Genomic DNA, 25,567 nt, shown 5'->3' with positions numbered 1-25,567 from the left:
ATGGGGAACTCTAGTCAACTAGCTTATGGCCAAAACTTGGTCCTATTGATGTCATTGGGAATTTTGTCATGTTCTTCAATGGGATCAAGGTTAGGCTCTGAGTGCTCAGCCCTGCTTGGTGCTGGGCATTCCTGTGAAGTGATCTGTGTGTTTGACTCCCAGTAACACTTGGCATTCAGGACCTTGCAGGATCAAGCGGAAGCCCCAGAGGCACTGAGATCACCGACAAAGGAGAGTGAAGTCTCTGTTTGCAGCCTTGGCTGAGAGCCAGCTGGCTTTAGCTCATGCGGTAGAGCACACCGTTTTAGCCCCTAAGCTTGTAAGTTCATTCCCTCCTGCTGATGACCTGTGTCCGTCAGCCGTATAAAGCCATAAGAGTTAATTCGCCTCTGTGTGTTGGACCAGCATTAGCTCTATACACCTCTGAAATCTTGTCATAAGGCTTTAAGTGGGACTTACATGATACATATTCCTTATTTCACTCCCCTAGCTCACGGCCACATGGGGTGAATTTAACCCTTAAAAGGGTTATATAAATCCATTGAAGTCAATGAAAAAAACTATAATGTACCCGATAACATTGGACACTATATACATAATAGTCCAAGGCCTGATCATGAGAAAGTTTATTACTGAGCACTGTACTTACTACTGTGAATGCTGTCTGGATCAGATCCTTAAAAACCAATGGAGATACCCCTTAGACTGTTTCACAACATGTTCTTGCCTCTTTGTCAACAAAGACCATTCCCTCTCATATAAAGCCAGGAAAAACAAAGCTTCCTCTCCAAATGCCGCTGCCTTGTTTTTGGTTTTTCCACCTCTTGCGTGAGTGGAGTTGAGGTTGTCACTTCATCGTTTGTGGTCAGTTCCACACCTTTTTTTTGGGATAAACAGCATGAAAACTTGTGTAAGCAGTATCCCACAGCCAAGGCGTTTATAAACCAAACTTTATTTTGTTATCCTTTTGGCATTCGTGAATGTGTTTGTGTTTGTGCAACTGTGTGGGCTGGCTGTGGAAAGATGCACTATAAAATCTTTAACAACAGAGTGGCTCATCTGGTAGCCTTCTGTGTCAATTACAGAAAAGCACAGACCCAGTCCTATCATGCTTCCTCACGCAAGTACTCCCACTGAAATCACTCACTGGGACTAATTGTGGGAGTAAAAATTCCTCATGGGAGTAAAGGTTTACAGAATTGGGTCCTTAGGCTGGGATTTCTAAGATGGCTAAGGATGCTGGGCACTCCAGTCCCACTGACTTCCATTGCAAATTGGATATTGAACTGTCCTTTAGTCTTTTGAAATTCCCCCCAACCCATATTCTACAAACAACAATCTAATGAATATGAATTGGGAAAAATAATACTTTTCCTTTATTTTTACTTAGGAATTCATTACAAGGATCTAGTTGTGGGTATCCCCAAAGAAACATACAAAAATGAGAAGCGAGTGGCACTCTCTCCGGCTGGTGTCCAGGCTTTAGTTAAACAAGGATTTAATGTGCAAGTGGAATGTGGAGCTGGTGAAGAAGCAAAGTTTTCTGATGAGCAATACAAAGAGGCTGGCGCAGAAATCAGTAACTTGCAAACTGTATTTGGTTCAGATATTGTTTTAAAGGCAAGTTTAACATTTGACATGATTCATACATATTCATTCCAATGACTGTGTGCAAACGGCAGAAGAGAGAGACTCTGATTTTAAGAAAATCAGAATTTCAGCATGAAATCAAATCAGTAGAACAACTAATCCATTGCACTAAACCATATGCTAAATGTAACCTTATACGTGTTCCACATCATAGCTGGCACTATATTTTGTATCAACAATGTTTACAGCCAAAAATGTTTCATACCTATTAGGCATGCATTGTATTTCTGTTTTTTGGTGGGAGGGTTAAATTTCCTTAGAGATATTGCTCAATACATACCCCAATTCACACCGGTTGTGGTATGATTACCGGCATTCCATTCCATCCCAAATAATGTAACTTGCTCAATGGGATGAATGGTATTTGACATAAGTGCATCTAATCCATTTTTGTCTATTACCATTGAGCTAAATACCTAGTTCTGCCAGAGGCTCTGCTCCATCTAGGTCAGTGTTTCTCAGCCTTTTAGATATCAGACACTAGCTTGCTGCCTTCATAAACTGTGCTGGGCTGGGGCAGGTGTAGCTGGGTTGGTCTGTAGCATCACAAAAACAAGCAGTCCTGTAGCACCTTAAAGACTAACTCATTTATTTATTACCTTTCGCTAGTAAGACCCACTTCAGATTGGAGCAGATAATAGGAATCTAGGGTATATAGTATGGAGGTGGGGGAGGAAGGAGGAATAGGAAAAAAAGGGAGGTTACTTAATACACTTCTTCCACTTGTCTTGTTGATGACAGGTGACTTCCCCTCCCCTTTTTCTCTCCTCCTCCTTCCTTTCTTCCTTGCCCACCACTATACAAACCTGGATTCTAATTATCTGCTGCAGTTGAATGAAGTGGGTCTTACCCATGAAAGCTCATAACTTAGTAAATAAATTTGTTAGTCTTTAAGGTGCAACAGGACTGCTTGCAAACTGTGCCAGGGAGATCTCACAGACCGGTTGTTGAGAAACACTGCTCTAGATAGTAGAACTCCACAAGGGTACAGAGATCCGCATTAAGGACACAGGGTGTGTGTGCGTGGAAGAGGGTCAGGTTAAAACAAAAGCTTCCATGTGTTTTATTAATACTCAGTTCAGCTTCCAAAAGCTTAATTTAAAGAATCAGATTGAACCCCTTTGAATTAAAGAATTAAATGTGTGATATGTTTTGTATCTAAGGTCAGAGCCCCAGGTTTTAATGAAGTGCTGGGAGTGCACGAGGCTTCTTTGCTCAAGGAGAATGCAACACTTGTCAGCTTTATCTACCCTGCTCAGAACCCAGATCTCCTAGACAAACTTGCTCAGCGCAAAGCCACAGTCTTGGCAATGGACCAAGTTCCTCGAGTCACTATTGCTCAAGGATATGATGCTTTAAGCTCAATGGCCAACATTGCAGGGTGAGGATATGGGATACGAATTTTATTGCATGAATGCTATTTTTGTAACTGAAGACATCTGGTATAGCCTTGCGTCTGTTTATTCCTGTGAACACCACTCTGCACATATGATTTTACACTGTGTTTTTTTTTGTAGAAAAAGAGGAGCAGGTAATCAGCTGGCTCCCCACCCCCTACCTGGCCCCCCCAGCCAATCCCAGGGCTGGGGCTACCAAGGTGCCAGTACTCAATACCGGAAAGTACCGGCACAAAAAATTCACTGATTTTACATAAACCTGCTCTCTCTTGCATGTGGGCAAAAGATAGAATAGCACTGGCTACTACATTGCCTGCTTCTCTGCTGGGCTATAGGAGCCCTGGAAGAACAGGACAGAGGCTTGACTAGCTCTGTCTCATGGCTCTCCTCCCCTTTCTAGACACTCAGGAGCTACGTCTACACGTGAAGCCTACATCGAATAGCTTATTTCGATGAATAACATCTACATGTCCTCCAGGGCTGGCAACGTCGATGTTCAACATCGACGTTGCACAGCACCACATCGAAATAGGTGCTGCGAGGGAACGTCTACACACCAAAGTAGCACACATCGAAATAAGGGTGCCAGGCACAGCTGCAGACAGGATCACAGGGCGGACTCAACAGCAAGCCGCTCCCTTAAAGGGCCCCTCCCAGACACAGTTGCACTAAACAACACAAGATCCACAGAGCCGACAACTGGTTGCAGACCCTGTGCATGCAGCATGGATCCCCAGCTGCAGCAGCAGCAGCCAGAAGCCCTGGGCTAAGGGCTGCTGCACACGGTGACCATAGAGCCCCGCAGGGGCTGGAGAGAGCATCTCTCAACCCCTCAGCTGATGGCCACCATGGCGGACCCCGCTATTTCGATGTTGCGGGATGCGGATCGTCTACACGTGCCCTACTTCGACGTTCAACTTTGAAGTAGGGCGCTATTCCCATCCCCTCATGGGGTTAGCGGCTTCGACGTCTCGCTGCCTAACGGCGATGTTAACATCGAAATAGCGCCCAACACATATAGCTGTGACGGGTGCTATTTCGAAGTTAGTGCCGCTACTTCGAAGTAGCGTGCACGTGTACACACGGCTAGGGTGGCCCAGAAAAGGAGGAGAAGCTGACAGCCAGTTACAGCTCTCAGATTCTCTGTCCCAGACCAAAAATTGTAGGCTGCTGTGACCCGTGCCAGCTGCTTATTGTCTTCAAGGGGCCAGGCGGTAGCTAGGAGGACCTGGAGCACTATGTCCTTCCCATCCTTGACTTATCCTCTTCAACTGGGACTGTGGGGGCAGAGGGCAAAGGGCACAGAATCTGTTTCAAAATGTTGAGCGTGGTCCATTTACCTTGTGACACTCAGACCAACGAGGCTGGACACTACTGATTTAGGGCCTGGAGGACGGTGGGTTGGACACACACAGCTTTTAAAATGGTGTGTTTCCCTTGTTATGTAAGTGCCAGTGTCTTAAAACTGGGGCTACGTTCTGTCTGAGTTCAACAATACATAAATTGTCCAAGCTCAACTTACTTGCAGGTGGGCAAGAAAACTTATTTCAATCCATCTGTTGTAAAACATGTGGTTCTAAATACCACTGACTCTGTGATAAATGTGCTCTTATATTTGGCATAGCTTTAACATACCAGTTCTTATTATTTTTCCATGATTCCCTCTCACACAAGTAAAGCTGAAACACAAGATTCTTTGCGTGGGAAGTCTATTGATAGGAGCATGCGAACTCCACTTTCTGTAATTTGAAGTGGCAGGTAGTTTTCTATCTTTGAGGTGGCTGTGCTATTCTGAGGACTAATACCTGGGGCTGCATGAACTAGGCATTTCACGTGAAAATATTACGTTTACAAGGCTTCAAAGCTAAGGCTATGTCTACACTAGCCTGGAAGATCAAACCACTGAGGGTGGATCTTCTTGGGTTTGAGTTTGCTTGTCTGGTAGGAAAATGTGAAATTGATCTATCATGGGTTGGCATCTACCGCTGTAGTCCTTGTGAGATGTGAGAAGTAAGGGAGATCGAGGGGAGAAACTCTCCCTTCGACCTTCTTCAGGGAGGACGGCCAGGTAAGTTAATTGCACGTATGTCACTTCTAGCTATGCAGTTGTCGTAACTAGAATTGCACATCTGCAATCGTCTTTCTTTCCGTCATGTAAGCATAACCTTAGTGACAAGCATCTCACTGGTGGCATCACACTGTGCTATGAGCCAAGCCAACAGAACCAACTGCCATTCAGCATTAGCCGTATTTGGAATCAATTCAGATTTGGAACTGATTTCAAAGCCATTTAGGTAAGGGGGGGGGGAAGCACAACAAACTAGTTTAAACATTGCACCAATTACTTACATGCATAAGCTACATATTGAAATGGTTTAAATCTGAACCAATTCTTCTTGAGCCAAATCAATTTGGTAAAGAGATCAAATACATTTAAGTGCTTCACTGAATGAGGAATTTTCCTCACCGTTTACCGGCTTCCTCACCACTGAAATTTAAGTCAGAAGATATTTGACAAAGCTTTCTCCCTGCCTGTTAGCCATGACATCATTGCATTCCTCTCTAAAATGGTTGAGTGAATGCAGTCCTTTAATTTTGTCTTCCACAACATAGAGTAGGGAAATATTGGGCATTTGTTCTGCCCTCTTTTTGTCTCCAGGATCTTTGAAAATGCTCTTTTGTCTTTAATATATAGAAAACTCTAAAGAGTCATCATCACTATGTCAGATATTTGAGCCCACTTAAACTCACACTTAGTTAGGAACCTGTCTCAGTCGGTCATCCCATACCAAAGAGACAAAACACATTAACTCTTTCTCTTCCCGTGGAAGAATATTACTTTGGCATTCTTCCCTGGACTCACTGTTCGAATACCTTGTCAATCAGTAAACAATGAGCTAAACTTCAGTGGGCACTTGTGCCAAACCCATTCTTGACACAGGGTAGAATTTTTCTTTTTAAATCCTACAGAATTTTTAAAAATATTTAATGCTGATGTTGTGTCAAACTGACATTTTTCTTCTAGCCCCTAGAAAAGCGTGACTTTTTGTGCCATTTCAATCCTGTATGCTTTTTCTGTTGCTGAAAATAATGGGTCCCAGCAGTGATTGCTATTCTCTGTGCCATTTATTTACTTGTAAATAGATGAAGATAGTAATTCAGGTTCATTTATGCAGACCATACACTAGCCATCGGGCACCAATAATTTTTCCCAGTCTGGGTCAGGTTAAAAGCAGTAATTAAAAAGAGAGAGTCCGTTTCCCATTTCCAGACCCCAGATCTGAGCATCTTCCAGATGCACTGTGACTTTGGTGCAGTTACTGAAAAGGTTGGCTTTATCTCCATCTCAACTCTTTGTGAACCAGTAATGGAATAGGAAAACACATGCTCCAGAAAACTAGTAGAAGATGCCAAACTGAAGCCTTTGCCAGGAACAGTGGCCTCAATAGACCATCATTTGCCAACCCCTGTGTGGGGAAATTCATATTGATCCTTAACGTGCCAAAGGAATGAGTTCTGTGGAGGGCATTGCCTCAGTCCTGCTTGAATCATCCCACAGTGCACCAGAACTGTGAGTTGAACCCATTTTGTATTTGTGAACTCTGAGACAATTGACAGAAGTGTTGGTTTGCATGAGAACAGGCCATGCTGCTGAGTTAACCAACCACACGTCATATCCGAATCATGAGGGTTTGGTCATGGCCAGCATGGTACCAGTTGGACACTTTCACTTACTCCACAGACTTTCTGTCTTTTCTCATAACAGGAAATACTTATAATTATTCATTTCCAGCCCTGGCTCATCCCACGTGCTCCATTTTTCTCCCCATGCCATCACAGGGAAATGCGGTTATATGACTCATCTCTTATGTATTCAGCTCCAGTGCTGCTAAGGAGGAAAAAATTACAAGCAATGATAATGTCAGCACAGTCAATATTGTTTGCCTTGCAGAGCCATAAACAACATCATGAGGATTTTCTTTTTTAAAAGGTCTTGCTGACAGCTCTGGTAAATTTAAGCAAACAGGCTACAGAGATAAATAGTGTTTTCCTGTTACACACACTCCATCTCCATCTTTTGGCCTGTAAAACTGTTTAATTAACCTAGCATCAAATCCTCTGATTTTCCTCCAATAGATTAACACAGGGCTCAAAACATGTCTTCATTTTTATACAGACCGCTCTTAAAATATTTGTATTTTACATTCATCCACCCCTTTATTTATCCTAAGCCCAAAATTTACCCTTTACTCTAAGCCCAACATCACAGGCAGCACACTACCACAAAAAGGGACTCGTGAGCATTCCACACCACTAGATCAGTTTTTGTCTTAATGCGGAAAGTATGCCCTTAAAAAGCTATTCTTTGGGAAATTGCTAGAAAAGGCTGGACTGTACATGATAGTTCTTTTAGGACCGCTAGAGTTGGCAACCACTGTGCTAGGCCACACAACTTGGAAGCCAGGCATTGCATTTTAATGAGTGCTGCTAGACCATCTCTTGTTTCCTAAATAAAGAACAATGCATTTAGAGCCACGGTGTGCAATATGCTTCCCATTCACCACATGTGGCGAACTGAACAGCGCAACTCGGTGAAGCAGCTTGTTAGAGCCGTACATGTGGAGCGTCCTCCGCCCGCTCCATGCATGCACCCCACCGCTTTGGTGGGACAAGCATGTGGCAGCCTTCAGCAGCAGCAAGGCACTTTGTGCAGCATGCCTGCAGTGGTGGTGGTTTGCGCAGGGTGGAGGGTGGGTCTGAGTGGAGGTGGGTGGCTGGTTTGGAGGGGATGGCTGTGATGCTTGTTAAATTTCTTCTGGACACCGCTGATTTAGAGGGTTTTTGAACAGTTAATTAGGAAGGATAAGTTATGAAGGAAAGTTAAGGGAACCCATCACTATGGGTGCAGCACACACATATCCTTTGGAAAGAGCATGTACTGTTAGCCTCATTTTCCGGCCTGCGAGGCTGTATGCATGGATGCCCCATCCCCATAGCGTATAGGTCCTGCCACTTCACCCAGGGGCGATTGGCTCTTTTTCTTCAAAAAGAGTAAAAAAAATATCGAAACCATAATAAGCATTTTATTGACGCCAGGAGTCCATGCCCTTGGTGTGCATTCCTTTCTCAGCAATAGTCCTCCATGAGGCATCCACTGTGAAAGAGTGTTACACTGGTATAAATTGTTCTGACATTTGAATGTGTTTTTTCATTTTGCAAATGAAGATGTTCAGTAGCTTTTGTTTCTTTTACTGGGTTTCTATGAATTGTCTCACTGATTTAGTCTGTGTGTTTGTTTGAGGAGTTTTGGCTCAGCTGTTTTTTGGTACCCAGGAAGGTACCAGGCATAAGGTTACCTTTGGCATAGTTAACCTGATGCTCTGTCTGAAGAGGCTTTACTGCATTCCCACAATGTTTTCTTATTTGTATTTTCTAGGTACAAGGCTGTAATCCTGGCAGCTAATCATTTTGGTAGATTTTTTACTGGTCAGATAACAGCCGCTGGAAAGGTGCCTCCTGCAAAGGTAAGGATTGTACCGATGAGATATGTGGAGTAAGATTTTGTACTGTGTGTCCTGACTGAAATCTAGGTTACCGTTTCATTTGTTGCAGCTTTATTTGTAATGGGGCTGGAGTGTATCTGCTCCTGACACAGGTGAGTGGGGCACAAGGAGTCTTCATTTCATGTATACCTGCTCCACCCCAGAGGCCAGGTATAATTGCAGTGCCTGAGCTTTCTGGAATGCAGCGCCTGCTTTTCACTAAAACTTCCTAAGGCATTAGCCTCCCCAACAGGAGAGGGTGGAAACAGGTACTTCCAGAGCTGGATAGCTACCATGTGCATTGTTCAGTGCAATCCCATATGGAGGTAGTGCACAGGGTTCACTTTTTCAGTGTGGGTAGGAGCTCTCATAGTGACTTCTGGAGAGGTGCAGCTCCACCCTGAGCACAGGCCTGTGCTCATCTAGGGGTGTCAGCAACCCCTTGTTATAGGGGACATCCCTTATCTTTTCATCTCTGCACAAGACCAGGAGTAACTAAATGAAGCAAAAAGCAGTGAGAAATATCCTTCAGGAATGTAGGTGAGTACTTATTATTATTATTATTATTATTAATAATAATAATAATAATAATAATAATAATAATATCAGGAAGAGAGGTGGGGTGGAGATGGAAAGAAAACAGCCCCTTATTTTTAAAATACAGTGCTGGCAACCTTCTGGCTGTTAACTGGCCAAATTAATCTCTCCTTTATACAAGTGCAATGCCTCTGTTGATAAAGTGAGTTGTATCCCCATAACTGAGGCTGTGTCTGTGCTGCACTTTTACTGGTAAAACTTTTGTCCAGCAGAGATATGGAAAAAAACACCCACCTCTTACTGACAAAGTTTTTCTGGTGAAAGACACCAGTGTGAACAACGCTTTGTCTGCAGGAAACACTCTCCCACCGACAAAGCTACTGGCCTTCTTCAGCTCTCTGCTGCCACCAGAGGCTACATGCCAGTACCCAGCTGTGCCATTGTGAGATGCGCAGGGTAGACGTAGCCTCAAAGGAGCACTTGGCCCCACTTTTGTTTTTATGTCGCTTTTCGCGGTGTTCTGGCAAATGTTGGATCAGTTGTAATCATTTCAGTACCACAAATGCATTTAATCACATCCCACCTAGAGACAGATACTCATCAGAGGTATGGGTTTGTTTAAGGAAAATAATCTCCCAGCAGAATATGTTGTTCACCAAGGGACTGAATTCTGCAGTCAAACGGCCATTTCAGTGGGAGTTGCAGTTTACATTACTTTCTGAAGGCAGAATGTTGTCAGAACATCCTTCAAAAGAAAAGTCAGACCATAACGGAGCAAAACATTTAAATAGCTGATTAAATCAAGGCTATTTCCTCCACCACCAATGCCCTGGAGTGAAAAGATTGTGTAGCAAGATTAGCCCTACTCAAGTTTTGTTTCACATTAGGATTTAAACAGCTAACCAGTTCCTGCCTGATTTCATTTTTTTCTCTCTCGCACCTTGCATAGGGCAGATCACTCCCATCAAGTCCCATCCCTGCTTCCTGAGGTGGCTATTTACCTACTTACATAATTTTGATAGGGTTTGGAACTCAGACAAAGAACTTACATTTGGTAGCATCAGATACTCTTGTAACTTCAAGTGCTTTTGAAGATAAAGGATATAACGCACGCAGCATGGAGTGGTGGTAGGGCGCAGAATGCTCTTTGCTCACTGTTCATGTGTTCAATCTCTCTAGATGTTGATAATTGGTGGTGGCGTGGCTGGGCTTGCTGCTGCAGGAGCTGCACGAGCAATGGGCGCCATTGTCAGGGGATTTGACACCAGGTAGGGTCAGAAAATGCCAGCCTAGATCCTAAAAATAGAACATACTAGGCAAAATCCTACTTTCAGTTGCATCAATGGAAATGCCTTTGAAACTGATGTCCCAAATTCCTCGATGGTGCAAGACAGTGCAGTAAGCATGCACTGCAGCCAGTGCACACAAGCAGTGTAGATTCCCAGCTTGCTCATATTCCCTGAGCATATCACACATTCATTTGGCTGCATTCAGATCCAAGCTCAAAGTTTACATCAAAATCCCACTTGCAAGATAATGCAAAATATTATCATTCAGACCTGGAATAAAAACCTAACTGTAGAGCGGCATAGAATACACAACTGTTATTTTTTTCAGTTCACTGGTAGTGAATATTAAGTTTTTGGAGTCTTGGTTCACTTAGAAAGTTTAGAAGCTAGGATACTGCTTAGTAATTATGGCCAGGATCCTGAGAGAAGAACCAGAGAGGCAGACCCCTGAACTAAGTGGAGCTCTGCTTTGATGCAGAATTCCACTCCTGCAAAATTACAGCCCACGCTGTGTTTCTTTGCTGTAAATGAAGTAACAGAATTTGTGAAGTGCTGTCATCTTGCACTCATGCAGTCATGCAGGGTCTGATTTGATAAAATAGCAGACTTCAATAATCCAACATTTAATCCCAAATCTGTCATCTCTGTTATTTGCATTCAAGGCTGCCAGCACTGGAGCAGTTTAAGTCCCTTGGAGCAGAACCTCTCCAAGTGGATATTGCTGAAACTGGAGAAGGTGTTGGAGGTTATGCAAAAGAAATGTCCAAAGAATTTATTGAGGCCGAAATGGCATTATTTGCCAAACAATGTAAAGAGGTGGATATTATAATTAGTACTGCCCTTATACCAGGTAAGGTGAAGCTTTATGATTATTCCAGACTTAAATGTATATTCAGATGAACATTTCCAGATTAGCCATATGAATATAGTGAGACAATCAGTACCAAGTATGCATGAATATGGGCTTTCAGTTTGGGTTCTAATTAATATTTATTTCCTGGATTAGAATGACATCTTTTAACTACGTAAATTTTTATTGTTATTTATGACCAGCAGCACCCACAACATACTACAGGTTGAACCTCTCTAGTCCAGCACTCTCAGGACCTGACCGATGCCGAATGAGAGAATTTGCTTGAACACAGGAGGTCAATATTGTCTAACAGCATTACCAACACTTCCACTGCTGGCTGGGCTCTTAGAAAATATAGGGGTAAATTACAGCTAAATAACAGCACAGAACACTGAGAGCCAAGACTGATGGCTTTAAACAGAATTTATAGAACAACGGGAGACTTGGTCACACCCATGATAAGTGGTCGTACGGCTAACTAAAATCATGCCAGATTATAGATGTTGCCGGATGTGAGAGTTTCAGCCTATAGATGTTGTTCTTGTGCATTTTCAGTTTCTGTGGTGGAATCTTGCTGTATACAACAATAACAATTAGTACATTTTTACTTTTTTTTTAAATTTGCAAAAGGGAAAAAAGCTCCAATCCTAATCACTAAGAATATGGTGGAGTCCATGAAGGATGGTTCGGTAATTGTAGATCTTGCATCTGAGGCTGGTGGCAATGTGGAAACGACTCATCCTGGAGAGCTTTATATTCACAAGGTCAGTAGAATAAAAGTCAATTCTTATTAGAAATGGTTAACATGTATATAAAATTGAAATGATATTGCAGTGGTCTGAAGAAACTAAAGAGTAATAAACATTCTAGTGACAAAGAACTGGCCATGTTTCCTTGGAGCCTAATAAATCATTTTGTTAGCCTTTAAAGTGCTACTTGACTGCTTCTTTGTTTTGATAGAATACAGACTAACACAGCTATCTCTCTGTCACTATTGCACGTACGTAATGAATACTTACTATTGCGTGGCAAGATGATAAAGCAGAGTCTTTCACTTTACAAGTGATGAAACCACAAATTGGAATACTGTCCAGACACCATTCCATCTCTGAAGATTTTATGCCTTATGATTTTTATAAGCATGGTTACGTTGTTTTTAATAACTATATTCATAAATGCCCTCAAATTCATCTCCAGAGCTTTACTAAAAAAAAAAAATGGACCTGTCCAAAGTCCAACTGTAGTAAAAGTGAAGGAAGTTTGACTTAAAGGTTCGTTTTATTTAAACATTTATAAAAACTAAAAATGGTCAATTTCACTATTTTACTTTATTGAACCATCAGTTTTAATACAGAAAACTGTTATTCTTAGATGAAGTTTCATTTCATCTGTACAATGTAGAACCATAATTATTCGTTGCTAAAACATATATTTAATCTGAATTAACAAGATAAAGTCAAATAGTCTCAGAGTGGTAGCCATGTTAGTAGTCTGTAGCTTCTCAAAAAACGAGCATTCCTGTAGCACCTTAAAGATTGACAAATTTATATATTAGGTAATGAGCTTTTGTGGATAAGACCACTTCTTCAGATTTTCAGATTAAGGAACTTCTCCCCTTCCTGGTACGGCCCGCTCAAAGACTACAAAAGATCATGGAGTCAGGCTGCAAAAATAATGATGCGTAAATATATTAAATAATTTGCCTCCTGGTGTTGGAACATTTAGGGTTCATGTTTTCTCTGCAACTTGGAGGGCTAGAAACTTTCTTTTTTCAGTGACAGCTGACTCTTTGGTTGCAACATTTTTCTAGCAGCTGGAGCTTTACAAACTAGGCTAAATATCACGAGAAAATTCTGAGAGCAAGCAACATTTCCTACTTGTGTTGCTGGGTCTCCAGAGTGGCTTAGCTGTCTTCCCCTCTAGCTGTGCATTCTTTGAGTTTATTTAAGGAGCCAGTACTCTGCTGGTTCCCTTCCCCTGCCCGCAGCCAGTCCCATGCCTGGGGCTGCCAAGGTTCTGGTACTCAGTACTGGCAAGTACCAGCACAAAAAAAGCACTAATGATAAGACCTGCTGTAAGTGAACTACTGGTTGAATCTGATTTGGGTTACTCTGTTGGGTTTATCGCCCAATTCTGTATTTAATATGGTTGGTTGGGAAAATGTGGTATCCTCAAAATCAGTATTTCAGATGGGAAACTTCTTGTTGAAATGGTTTGATTTTCTAACAGCAGAATTTAAATCAAATATTTCATTTTGGGTTCAGATTGTTCTAAATTGAAGTATTTTACATTGCTGAATCAGATTGAAATGTTTTGTTTTGGATGAGATCAACATTAATCAGTGTTTGTCTGAAGTTCTGTGGTCCTCATGGGAATTGTAGTTTGGAGGCTTCAAGTTTGATTCTCCTCTGTGGCCTGGTCTCCTTGGCTGGATTATGTGTCTCATCCTGCACAGTCCCAGTGCTTGGGCTGTAGTTGGACTGCCTTTATCCCCTCATCGTCACCAGAAGTGTGAGGCCGGCTTGCTTCTTTACAAAGATATAACGGATAACCTTGTGAAAAATAAAAAAAAAAAATGTAAACTGGGGGCGACTCACTGCTCATGATAATGAGAACCTGAAGCAAAGAATGAAGAGACAGCAGGCAGGTGTGCAGAGTTAGAACTTCAGTCAATATTGTTATGTTGATTAAGAGGAAGCTTTCCCTGGGAGCGGGTTATCCCATAGCTGCTTGTGGTAGAATTTTCTACGGTAGGGCTATGAACGTTCCATGCACCGTTGCAGAAGTTCATTGAATTTTCCAGCCGAACTAGTTCCAAAACCACTAGCACCAGCAGGAGCTGTACAGTACTGAACTATAACAACAAATATTCATGAAAAAGGTACCATTCCTGAAGTGCAAATGTTCTTTAAGGAGAGAGCAATGGTAGACCACTCTCCCCAGTCCACCTCCCATTTAAGATGAGGTCTCTCTCTAGTCCTTTCTTATTTTTTTCCTAACTTCAGAATTTTGTACATTTCTCACTGAATGGGATTGAAGCCACTAGGGGTCACTGTGGCTTCACTGCAGAGGAAGCACCAAACGCCCTGTAGGAGCCCATGGCTGTGCAAGTTGTTAGGGTGGAATATAGTAAATTAACAGTTGAAATGGGACATAGGGCCCAATAGCATTGCTAGAGACCCTCACAATATTCTAGACATTGGCTAGTTGGTCATGGCTGTGTTCTGGAAAGACAGCTGCAAAGAGCATTCCCATCTGTGGTGTTTCCATGTGAATTTGCTTTGATATTGTCTGTGGTTACTATCACAGGTGATTTGTGGTAGCACTCAGGAGATGACCACCCTCCTACACCTCTGCCAAAATTTTAATTGCTAAATGGGGAGCCCCCATATACCTCTTTCCTGTCCCTCTGGGTGGCCTTCCCTGCACCCTCTCCCGCTGCAGGCACCAGTTGCTGCTGGTTGCCATACTTGAATAAGGTATCCTTTGCCTTACTCCTGAATGTCTGTTGGAACCAGCACCTGTGGCTACATATGGGATAAGTTGGCAGCTGCATCATCCAGATGGCTAATAATGGAATGTGTTACAACGAGGATGAAATAAATGGGAAAAAGCCAAGCGTCTAGGGCACAGAAACCAAGGTAAAGCACATGCAGTTGTTTTCAAAGTATAGGGTTAGAATTATTTCCTTTTCAATAGTCCATATGCTTAAGCTTCAGTACAGTGAGGTGTTGGTAAGGAAACTTTATCCTCTTCTGTGTGTTTGCAAAGAATAGAAAATGAAGATATCAAAAATCATATCTTCCTTTTGGACCTAATTGGAGAGCACTTAACCTGGAAAACATTGTGCAGTGTGTTATTTATAAGACAAACAAAAGGTGTTTTCAAACTTTCAAAAGCGCTTGAGTTCTTATTCTCAAAATAAGCACCATATGGTTCCCCAGCTGGCCTCCCAGCTTGTTCAGTTTCTGGCTTGCTGACAAAATTGCTGATTTTTTTTTTTTTTGTTCAGACATCAGAGTAAGCTATTAGTTTTAAAAGAGCAAAGAGAATTCAACTTGTAAAATAAAGCTTTGGAAAGAAGTGTCTATAGTAATAAATGAATCTGATTTACTAGCTTTTGTAAAATATGCATTGGGTCTGTGAAGAACATATGAAAAGGTTTCAAGATAATGCATAAAAAGGTTTGACATACATTTATTTTTCTTTCTCATCAGGGTGTGGTTCACATTGGTTATACAGATTTGCCAAGTAGAATGGCAACTCAGGCCAGTAGCCTGTATTCCAACAACATCTTGAAATTATTAAAAGCTATTTCTCCCGACAAAGAATATTTTCATTTTGAGCCAAAAGATCATTTTGATTATGGGACAATTGATCATGTTATTAGAGGAACCATGGTAATGAAGGTGAGTTTTAAGCTCATTTTAAAAGAGCTGATGAATGGGTATAAAAGTGCATTATGAAGGACATAAATGTTCCTAGATTCAGAGCAGTAGCCATGTTAGTCTAAAGCTTCACAAATAACAAACAGCCCTGCAGTGGGTCCATGAAAGCTCATGACCTAGTAGATACATTTGTTAGTTTGTAAGGGGCTGCAGGGCTGCTTGTTAAAATGTTCCTGTTACCTAGTCCAAAAAATCTTCTCAATGACTAGCTCTTATACAATGGTGCAAGACAAGCACCAAGATAGTTGAGGGCAAGAATAGATTAATGAAAGCTGTGCCCTTGACTGGTGATTCATAAAGAAGAATTCAAGACTAAGGATTGAGCCATTACCTCTGTGATTGTGGGATATATGAATTCAAGTACCAGATGAGGTTTCTTGCTCTGGGATCAATATGTGCTGGCAACATCAGAAGATGTATTCTGGCAAGAAATGAGAGGGGTGGGTAGGAGTGTGAGCTGGGCCTGCTTCTTGAAATAATGTTCATTATGTTAATATTGGAAGATTTTATTGACTGGAAGATGTTTCTGTGATGCAGTCACATCAGTGTGGGAGGAGCAAGGGCACTGTTGCTCAAGACAATAGTAGCCTCCGGAAGCTATAATGTTCAATTCTGAGGGAAGGAAAATGGACTGCAAACCCACCCGACTGCCACTCACCCACTGCCAGAGTGTCTGTCTTTGCAGCAGAAACCACCATCCTTTCATAAATCCTCTGCTTCTCTCACAGTGGGAAAGTGGCGGGGGAACTGTACAGGCTATTCAGTGTAGGCCTGGCTTTAAGGCAAGACAAGCAAAGTGGGCCTTCAGCCCTGTGCCTTCAGGGCACCACACTTCCACTGGCTGGGCCCAGCTGGCAGCCTGCTGCCTTGGGCCCTGCAAACTCTTTGGCCAGAGCTGATTAAATGACAGATGGCTTGTATACAGACTGACATGTTGCCAAAGAAGAGAAATTTCTTTGGATAGACTAAAATTTTTTTTCAGGGATGTTTATTTTGGATAGAATCTAAAGAGCATTTCTGTCAATAAGGTGAATTTACAAGGATTCATATCTACCTTCAAGTATCATTATATCAAAGCGTAATTATGCACAATAATTAATATTGCCAGGCTGAACTTAATATTTGGCAGAGGAGTTGTTAGGGAGAAAAGCAATAGACCTGAATATACCAGGCCTGATGCTGTGCTGGAATTCACAGGGGATGGGCCTGGAGAGGCCAAATGTGGCTTTTTTCCAGTGACTGAATGCAACAGTCAATAAAGATATTTAATTAAAATGTAGATTAAAAATTCTCATTTTCCAAAATAAGGATCTTTACAATAAAATTATTCATGTTCTTTCATCAGCAAAACAAAATCTAAATGCCAAATCTTGTATTTTTACTCATCTCCATAACCCCGGTGCTTTCAATGAGCCAGCTCCCATTGGTAAATGTCAAATGATCTGAACCTGATATAATGGAAGGCAAGATGCCACGGGAGTCCATCATAGTAATTGTCTTGTTTGTCACAGGAAGGTAAGAATTTATTTCCAGCACCTTTACCAAGAACAATGCCACCTTCTGTCCCTGTAAAACAAAAAACTGTGCAAGAATTAGAAGCTGAGAAAAAAGCATCAGTCTCACCATTCACGAAAACCATGACATCAGCTGGAGTTTATACAGCAGGTAAAAGTGTTTCACCAACAGATATGTGGCTGCACAATCCATTTAATTTAATCTGTATGTAATTTAAACATGAGTCTTCTCGCATGTGGAACAAGTTGTATTTACTTCAACATAAGACCAGTTCCTTAATTGGAGGTTTGCAGAGTGTCTTAAAGCTGGAAAGTGGGGACAAAAAAAAAGGTTACTTAATCTGCTGATTTAAGTTACTTTCTACATGAATGAGAGGCTGGAAAAAGGGAATATGGTACAGGTTCCACTTCCCTGGTCCTGCGCCCTTGGGTCCTGAGTGGTTCTGGACCAGGGATTTTGCTATTCCAGGGGAAGTAAATCCTCTGCTGGCCTCTAGCCCCACTCCCAGGCTCTCTTCCTGGCCCTGAGCCCCGCTTCCCAGCCCCTGCTCCCTGGCACTGCTCCGGGCCAGTGTGCCCTGGCCCCACTGTGGTCCACTGTTCTATGGTCCTGGCTGTGACTTCCCAGTGCCACCTCAGGCCACCTCTCTCTGGCCCTTGCCACAGTTCCCTGGCTGCAGGCTACCACTCTCCATCACAACTGCAACACCCTAGCCCAAGCCAGATGCTGCTGTCCCCCCATCTCTCAGCTCTCAGAGCTCCAGGTCTCTCTGGTCCAGCAAAATCTGTGGTTGTGCCAGACCACACCTGTTGCTGAACCAGAGTATCATGGATTTTACAGCATGGTTTCCCCAACTGGGGGTGTGTGCTGAAATTCCAGGGGGGGCACGAGGTGACCCAGTCCCTCCATCATTCCCCCCACCCAAAGAAAAGGCAGGCCTTTGCTTCTGGCTCTCAGCCCCTGCCATTTTATATGGGTGACCCGGCACAGCTGCTATAAAAAGCAGGCAGCAGGCAAAGACCCACCTGGAGCTAGCTGCCTCCTGAAGAGGTGAGTGAGTCTGGGTTGTGGAGGGAGGAGGAGCAGGAGGAGGATGGGGTTAGAGCGGGGGCTGGGGTGCGTGACTCAGGGGAGGAGGATGGGGTGAGAGTGGGGGGGCTGGTGGTGCCTGGCTTTGGGGGAGGGGAAGGAATTGGGGGGGCCACGGGGGGGCTCGGGGAGCTTGAGTGGCTGTCCCCAGCATCGCGGGGCTCAGGCGGCTTGGGCTGGTGGGCAAGTGACTGGCACCGGCAGCACAAGGGTCGAGCAGCTGATGGGCAGGTGGCTGGCTCAAGGCTGGGATGGCTGGTCAGCTTAGATGGGTGGCTCTGGCAGCACAGGGCTCAGGCAGGTGGGCAGCTGGTGCAGGCAGGTCTGGTGGCTGGCACGCGGCTCAGGCAGCTGGCCAGCTGGGGTTGCACCAGGCGCCTGCAAGGGGCCAAGAAAAAATATTTGTATGTATTTTTAATTTTAAATAACATTTTTATATCAAGTTTGTGTTTATTTTAAATTACAAATTGAATTTTTTGTTAAAGGGGGTTGGATGATAATAAAGGAAAGGTTCGGGGGGGTGTCAGAGTTTCTCAAAGATCAAAAGGAGGGCGGGGCGCGATGCCAAAAAGTTTGGGAACCATTGTTTTAGAGGTTCAACCTGTAGTATAGGTTAGTTTTTTTCATGTGCTGTGTTAAATCTTTCCAAACTTTGTGGTAACCAAGAAAAGTGCCCTGATAGTAACTGCATAAATGTTAAAGAACCAATATGATACTGCTGATGGGCCAGATCCAGAGCTTGTTCCTATTAATGACTCTAGCATCAAAGAGTTTGGGATCAGGTTTTTAATGCACTATATATTCCCAAACATCATTGTCAGTGCTCTGGTTATTATACTTTGAAAAATACTGTGCTAAAGTGGAAAATAAATCAGCTAGTAAGGATTTGATTTTAGCTAGTAATGTTTTCACTCATAAATGGCATTGCACTATTCTATCTTCATTACGTCTCTTTGAAAAGAACAAGGGTAGAATTAATAAAAAATAAACTTTGATGTAAATGATGACAGGACATTTTAACACACCTTTGTGAGGGGCTCTTCACCTTCTGAAATCTTGTGTCAGATAATGACAACAAAAGGAGTGGCCATTATTCCATGGGAAAGGATTTTCTGGCAGTGAAGAACAGGAAATTTAAACGGGGGAGGGGAGGGTGGAGAAAGATCTAAGGATTTGCTTTCATTTAGCAAATCTTCCCTAATTCCATTTGTGTGTGGTACCCAAAAAACCTCGCACACTGCCTCATCGCACTGGTTTTGCCATCACTGGGCAATCAGCTTGTAGACACGTTTATTACTGAATACCGTCCTAGGAGGATAATCATTTTATTACCCCACTAGGAGATCTATTGTGTGTGATTAATGTTGCCGAAAACATTTTAAATATTTCATTGAATCCTTGACTGGCTGCTTTAGTGCTTCAAAAATTGAACCTCTACCCAACCTCCCCACTAAGAGCCAGATTCTGTCAGCTTTGCTCAGGCGAACTACTCTGCTCAGAGAGCGGTCTAATAGACTGTACTGGGACTGTGGAAATAGTAAAGTGCTGCAGCATGGGGCAGAAATTGGATCTCTGTAAAAAAAATTAATATTTTCATCTACATATCTGTGACAGTGGTGCATTCTTTTCCTAGAGGAAAAACAAGTTTTGAAATTTGAGTTTGTATGTTCAAGAAGACAAGTGTTGTAGTGAAGGAGATAATAGATTTTCCACCAATTGTTGAAATGTTTGTGTGGTCTGCCAGTTTCAGTAATATACAGCTGCTACACTGAGGTCTGTTTTCCTAGAAGAGCATGAAAGATTTTGAAACATCATTGGATGCCATTTTTCATTTGCACCTTTTTTTTTTTAAATTAGCAATTGTGTTGTGCTTTGCTCAAGCTAAATATTTTGCATTTCAGGGACTTTTCCTATTGGCATCTCCAGCTCTGAATCCCAAGGCTGGAACAGATAAATTGATTACGTGAATTCTACTCTGGGCAAGGTTTAGTTCTGGCAGAAACAAGGAATAAAAGTTATGCAGATAAAAGCGTATATAGGAGCCATCTCCTGTTCCCATTCATGTCAGTGGCAACATTTTGTTGGAATGGGGTTAGGTTCTTGCTGTTTTTATTTTATGACTAATAAAGAAAAATGCTTTCTTTTATCCTCTGAGCACATGCTTTTCTTTTTAGGCTTGACAGGTGTTTTAGGATTGGGGCTTATTTCTCCTAACGCTGCTTTTACACAAATGGTGACCACATTTGGTCTGGCTGGAATCGTTGGCTACCACACTGTCTGGGGTGTCACACCGGCCCTGCATTCACCCCTCATGTCAGTAACAAATGCAATTTCTGGTAAGTACACATCTTCTCTTGTGGGTTTTATTATGTGAAATTTTGTGTCAAAATCTCTGGTGGGACACTGATGCAGGCAAGGGTGCTGAGAGCTACAGAACAAAATTGGAAACTGTGTATAATGGAAACCACTTCAAACCAGGCGGTGCTGCAACCCCCCACTCCTGCACCTTTGTACACAGGAGGGGAAACTGAGACTAAAGTGGTAAGTGAGGTACCCAAGGCCAGAGAGTTAGTAACTGTTGTAACTGGGATTAGAAGTCAGAAGTTCCCGCCTCTCAGATCCCTGCTCAGTGCTCTAGACTGTGCTGCCCTCAGTCTTTACCTATATCCCGAGTGAACTTTCCCACACAGAACAATCGCTAGAACCACAAAGCCTCAGGGCTGAGTGAAAATCTTCCCTTTTAGAGATAAAGCAAGTACACCGGCTATTAAAGTTCTGTAACACATACAAATATGGGTGTGAGGAACGGTAGGGTAGGGAAGGATGTCACACAAGTCACAGTATGCCTAGCATCCCTGCCGACACTTTGGAGGCTGTATTCTTTTTCACAGCCTTTGTCTGGCTGGGGGGCCAGCTTGTACCCAGCCCTTTTATAAACTGGGTGGGAGGGAGAAGGCAAGGTGTCTGGCACAGCTGTAATCCCTACACTTGGCAGGGAGGAAGTAGAGAGGCTCTTCTCTTATAGGGTAGGGCTATACAGTATGTTCCTTATGTCAACATGTACAGATATGTGCTGCATGCCCTGCCCCTCATCATGGGCATGAATTACTGTGTAGACATTGAGGCCTTGCTAGGTGAGTAAAGAAATGCCCTAGTGCACATACCCTGCATGGCCCTCTATACACCTCTCTATGCGTCCCCCTTGTACAGTGCCATTCTTAGCAGTGTGATGACCTACCGCAGGAGCTGCTGTGTGTGACAGGCAATGGGCAGGCGGCAGGGACAGGCTCTGGCAGGATGATTGGGGTGGGGGGTATGTGCCTCATCCAGCAGGGACCCTCCTCTGCATCCCTGGGCACTGTGCGGAAGAAAGCTTCCTGAAGATGTGAATGATCCCAAGGTGCCAATTTCTGCAGGTGTCCCAGGGCTGGAAGACCCCAGGGGAGCAGTTAGTGGGTATGGAGCAGCCTCAGCACTAGGCTCCCTTGCCACCCTCCACACCTCTTGTTCACCAACAGCTCCACACTTACAAACTCCTTCCTCTCCCTTGCAGCACTTCCTGAACACTGCAAGCAGCTGATTCATGGCTTTCAAGCTCTGGGAGGGAGGGGGAAAAGTGGGGGATGGGCACATTGGGGCAGTGGGGCATTGGAGAAGAGGCAGGATGGGGATGGAGTCGTGGTGGGAAGAGGATGGTGGGCTGGAAACTCTGTATGTAATGGAAACCACTTTAAACCAGGCAGTGCTGCAATCCCGCACCCCCCGCTGCACCCCTAGTTACAGCACCATTGTACACAGGAGGGGAAACTGAGACTAAAGTGAGGTACCCAAGGCCAGAGAGTTAGTAACTGTTATAAATGGGATTAGAAGTCAGAAGTAAATTGGCACCTTTGCAGATGGTACAATATGGATTTTATATGGTATCATAACAGTAACAGTGCACTTTAGCAATACATTGCTGATATTATTAAATGTGTTTATTATGATAATGCGTAAGGATCAGTCACAACTGAGCCCCTATTGTGCTGGACACTGTCTTAAACACACAATAGCAGACAGTCCCAGCCTGAAGGAGTTTACAATCCCATTACACCTCATCAGCCAGGAAATGGCTAGAGCACCCACACAGAATGAACAGTGAGATGGTGGCAAACGTTATACTAGCGACATGATCAGTTGAGGTGGGGAGAAGGGGAGAGGGGAACAGGGCAGGTGAGAAGAGTTTAAGGGGTCTGGAGTGAAACTGAGGTGAAGACACTATGAAGAAGAAGGAGGGAGAGGTCTGGAGCACAGAGCTAGCCAGCCCTGGGCACAGAAAACCCTCCCAGCCTTGTAAAAAGTGCTGTGAATTGCCCAAACTTTGGCTGTTTCTGTCCCTACTAAGCTGGAGTTTCTCACTGGTTTCTTTCTGAAACTGAACAATTATTTATTAATTCTTTGGATGTATTTTGTCACCAAGAATTGATTTATGGTTTGTTTTTTGTGTTTTTTTTAGGTCTTACTGCTGTTGGAGGATTGGTTTTAATGGGTGGATCTTACCTTCCTTCTACCCTGCCCCAAACGTTAGCCTTACTAGCTGCATTTGTTTCTTCCGTCAATATTGCTGGTGAGTAATGTTTTCCCCTATACTTAGGATGAACACCTGTGTATTCTGTATTTATAGGTTATGTACATCGGTACAGGACATGGCTATGCTCTGTGAAATGCCATCTGCTAACCGTTTGTGGTAAAGTTGTGCAGATTTCTGGAATGTAACCATAAACTACGACAAATATACATCAAAATCCTTCAGCAAATCCCATTAATCTCCTGAATCTTTTGTAATCCTTCTGGTGGAACCAGTAGCAACCAGAGCTGGGTTCAGTATCCAGGAGTTCCTCACCATCTGTCCAACACAGAAGTGACTCGAGTCGTTACCCAGTAACCAGGGAAATTCATACACCACTCCTGGGGGCTCTGAGAGGCAACAATTACACACTCACAAGTACAGAGTCTCAGCATAGAAAAGAAACTTTTCATAAATTGTAGAGAAGTAGCAGGGCATTAATTTGGGAAAACACCAAGACAGAGTTCATAAACAAACAGCGTGAATAAAAGTCCCACCTCAAGTAGGTTGTCTTTTCATCTCAAGTTCTTAAGCCCAGCAATCTAAATGCCCCCTTCACTTTTCCAACCCTTTGCATCCCACTCACAGTGGCTCTCCTCAGTTAGAGCAGACCCGGACTTCAGAGATGCATCTGCAAGGTTCACCTCCCATCCTGAGAGGCAGGGAGGTAAAGAAGCATCTTTTGCACACTGCTGGTCACTTGCCATCCACCTGCTCACTGCCACTCATCACATTATTACCACTCTGCTGGCCACTCATGCCTTGCTGCTGGTTGTCAGTTGCGATCCACTGCCATCCATGTCATAGCTGGGACTTTTGACCATCAGTCTCAAGGGACTTCAGTTCCTAGGGATTTCAACTTTTAGCAAATACAGTAGGAAAAACACAGCTCCAAGCCAACTAATATAAGAAGGAGACACTTAACCATGCCTGTTTAGTGCTGTTAATTGAAGTGAATGGGGGGGGGAGGAAAACAGGTCAAACTGGTCCAGGCACAGAGAGACATATTTCGTCCCGATTAGAATAATCTAGCCTTGCTTTTCGAGCCTCTTGAACTTCTGAAAGTTGAGCTCCTGCTTTGTAAGGTTTTATCTGCTGACTGTGAGCCCTTTTCTTTTGAACAGATTTAGCACAGTCCGGTTTTTTGGTATTCCCACAGATTCACAACCATAAGTAACCATATTTCAGCTATCCCTGCATTTAACACAAACATAGCTGGTATTGGGTCACAATTTAAGTTGATTACAATCAACAAAATACCACTCCTTCTGCAGAATCTCGAACACATCTAAGCAAAGCAGGAGCAAACTGTATTTACATAGACACACCCAGGGGCTTTCCCACCTTTCAGCTAGATGTAAGGAAAGCATTTCTTCAGATCCTGCATCCACTTGCAATTTGTAGCACAGAGGTTAGTTTTCTGTTTAATGATATTCTCTGCCCATATTTTCCAAGGGTGATTAAAATGGCTCTAAATTTGTACTTGTGAATTTTCACACACTAAAAACTTTCATTTGTACTCAGAAACTAGATTACGAGACATGTAACATCCGTGTGCACACACATGCTGTTTTCATTTGCCAAAAAGGGCATGCCCAATGCTGCATGTGCAGATTTAGAATCTGGATTGAGTCTCTGTTGAAGTAAGTTATAATTTGTTGAAGCTGAACATTTTTTAAGCCAAAGATCTCTGTCTGTTGGCATTTTTGTGTCTGAATTATAATGGTCTAGGAAACAGACAAACTGATAAATTGGGCTCTACTCTACGCAATGTCAAAGGCAGAAGAAGGTCCCTTTGGAAATTTGATGTGAGTGGTATTTTAACTCCCACAGATTTGTTACACATAACCTTGATTAGTTTAACTTGGTTTTCTTATGGTAACTGCCTTTGTGTGTGGTGGTGTGTGTGTGACAGTCAGAGTAACAGTTTCTGTAGCAGAAATCAGTAGTTACCCTGTAAAGCTTCTTCAGTAAAGAGTAAACACTATCAAATTTTACCCATTTTCCTTCTCAATCCCAACACTCTCGATATTTCTAGGTTTCAGTGTGACTAAAGTTATGCATATAAAGCAGCTAAATAAGGACATAATTTTCAGAGGTGATGAGAATCTTGGACTCCCACTGAGGTCAAAAGGAGCTTGGCATCTCTGACAACCAGGTACAAAAATAGGTACCTAATTATGGTCATGGATGTCTAGTTTATGAGGCACATAGATTTAGAAAGCTTCATCCTACAATGACATTGGTGCCACAAGCCCAGCGTGTGCCAACAACATGATCACAGCAAATCATTGTACAAGCGCTCCCCAGTGGACAGGGTGAACTGTTTAAGAAAACAAGATTCCAAGGGATCAATATAAACAGCTGCTAGCCAAAACCCATTTTCAATGGAACTGAAAGGCCTCTGTGCCAGTTTAACTTGGATTGGACTCCATTTTGTAAAGAGTTTGTGTTCTATTATTAGATGGAGAGCTGTATTTTTTTCCCTTGAGAATGTTCCAGTCCCTATGGAAAGCCAAAATATCAGTAAGGGAATTGCTATAAAGGCTTTTAATAGTTTCTAACTTAAATATAAACTTAACATTCGAAATTAGAGAGTGTATCTGATGGCATATGCATGGCTCCTGTGTCTATAGTATT

General features: G+C 43.0%; 1 protein-coding gene across 2 annotated transcripts in view; it reads left to right on the top strand.

Moving 5' to 3' along the window:
- Positions 1-25,567, top strand: part of LOC142019926 (NAD(P) transhydrogenase, mitochondrial-like) — a 72,524-nt gene that overhangs the window by 18,088 nt on the left and 28,869 nt on the right. For both annotated transcript variants that reach the window (XM_075007350.1, XM_075007349.1), the window contains 10 exons: positions 1,391-1,620; positions 2,814-3,031; positions 8,485-8,572; positions 10,307-10,395; positions 11,079-11,266; positions 11,900-12,033; positions 15,487-15,678; positions 17,229-17,382; positions 20,496-20,657; positions 22,817-22,927. In XM_075007350.1, the coding sequence (XP_074863451.1) occupies positions 1,391-1,620; positions 2,814-3,031; positions 8,485-8,572; positions 10,307-10,395; positions 11,079-11,266; positions 11,900-12,033; positions 15,487-15,678; positions 17,229-17,382; positions 20,496-20,657; positions 22,817-22,927 (1,566 nt within the window). The remainder of the gene's footprint in view (positions 1-1,390; positions 1,621-2,813; positions 3,032-8,484; positions 8,573-10,306; positions 10,396-11,078; positions 11,267-11,899; positions 12,034-15,486; positions 15,679-17,228; positions 17,383-20,495; positions 20,658-22,816; positions 22,928-25,567) is intronic.

The sequence above is a fragment of the Carettochelys insculpta genome, chromosome 12 (genome assembly GCF_033958435.1).
Source record: "Carettochelys insculpta isolate YL-2023 chromosome 12, ASM3395843v1, whole genome shotgun sequence".
NCBI lineage: Eukaryota > Metazoa > Chordata > Testudines > Carettochelyidae > Carettochelys > Carettochelys insculpta.
Note: the sequence above shows the minus strand (reverse complement) of the source record. Positions and strands in the feature narration are given on the sequence as shown.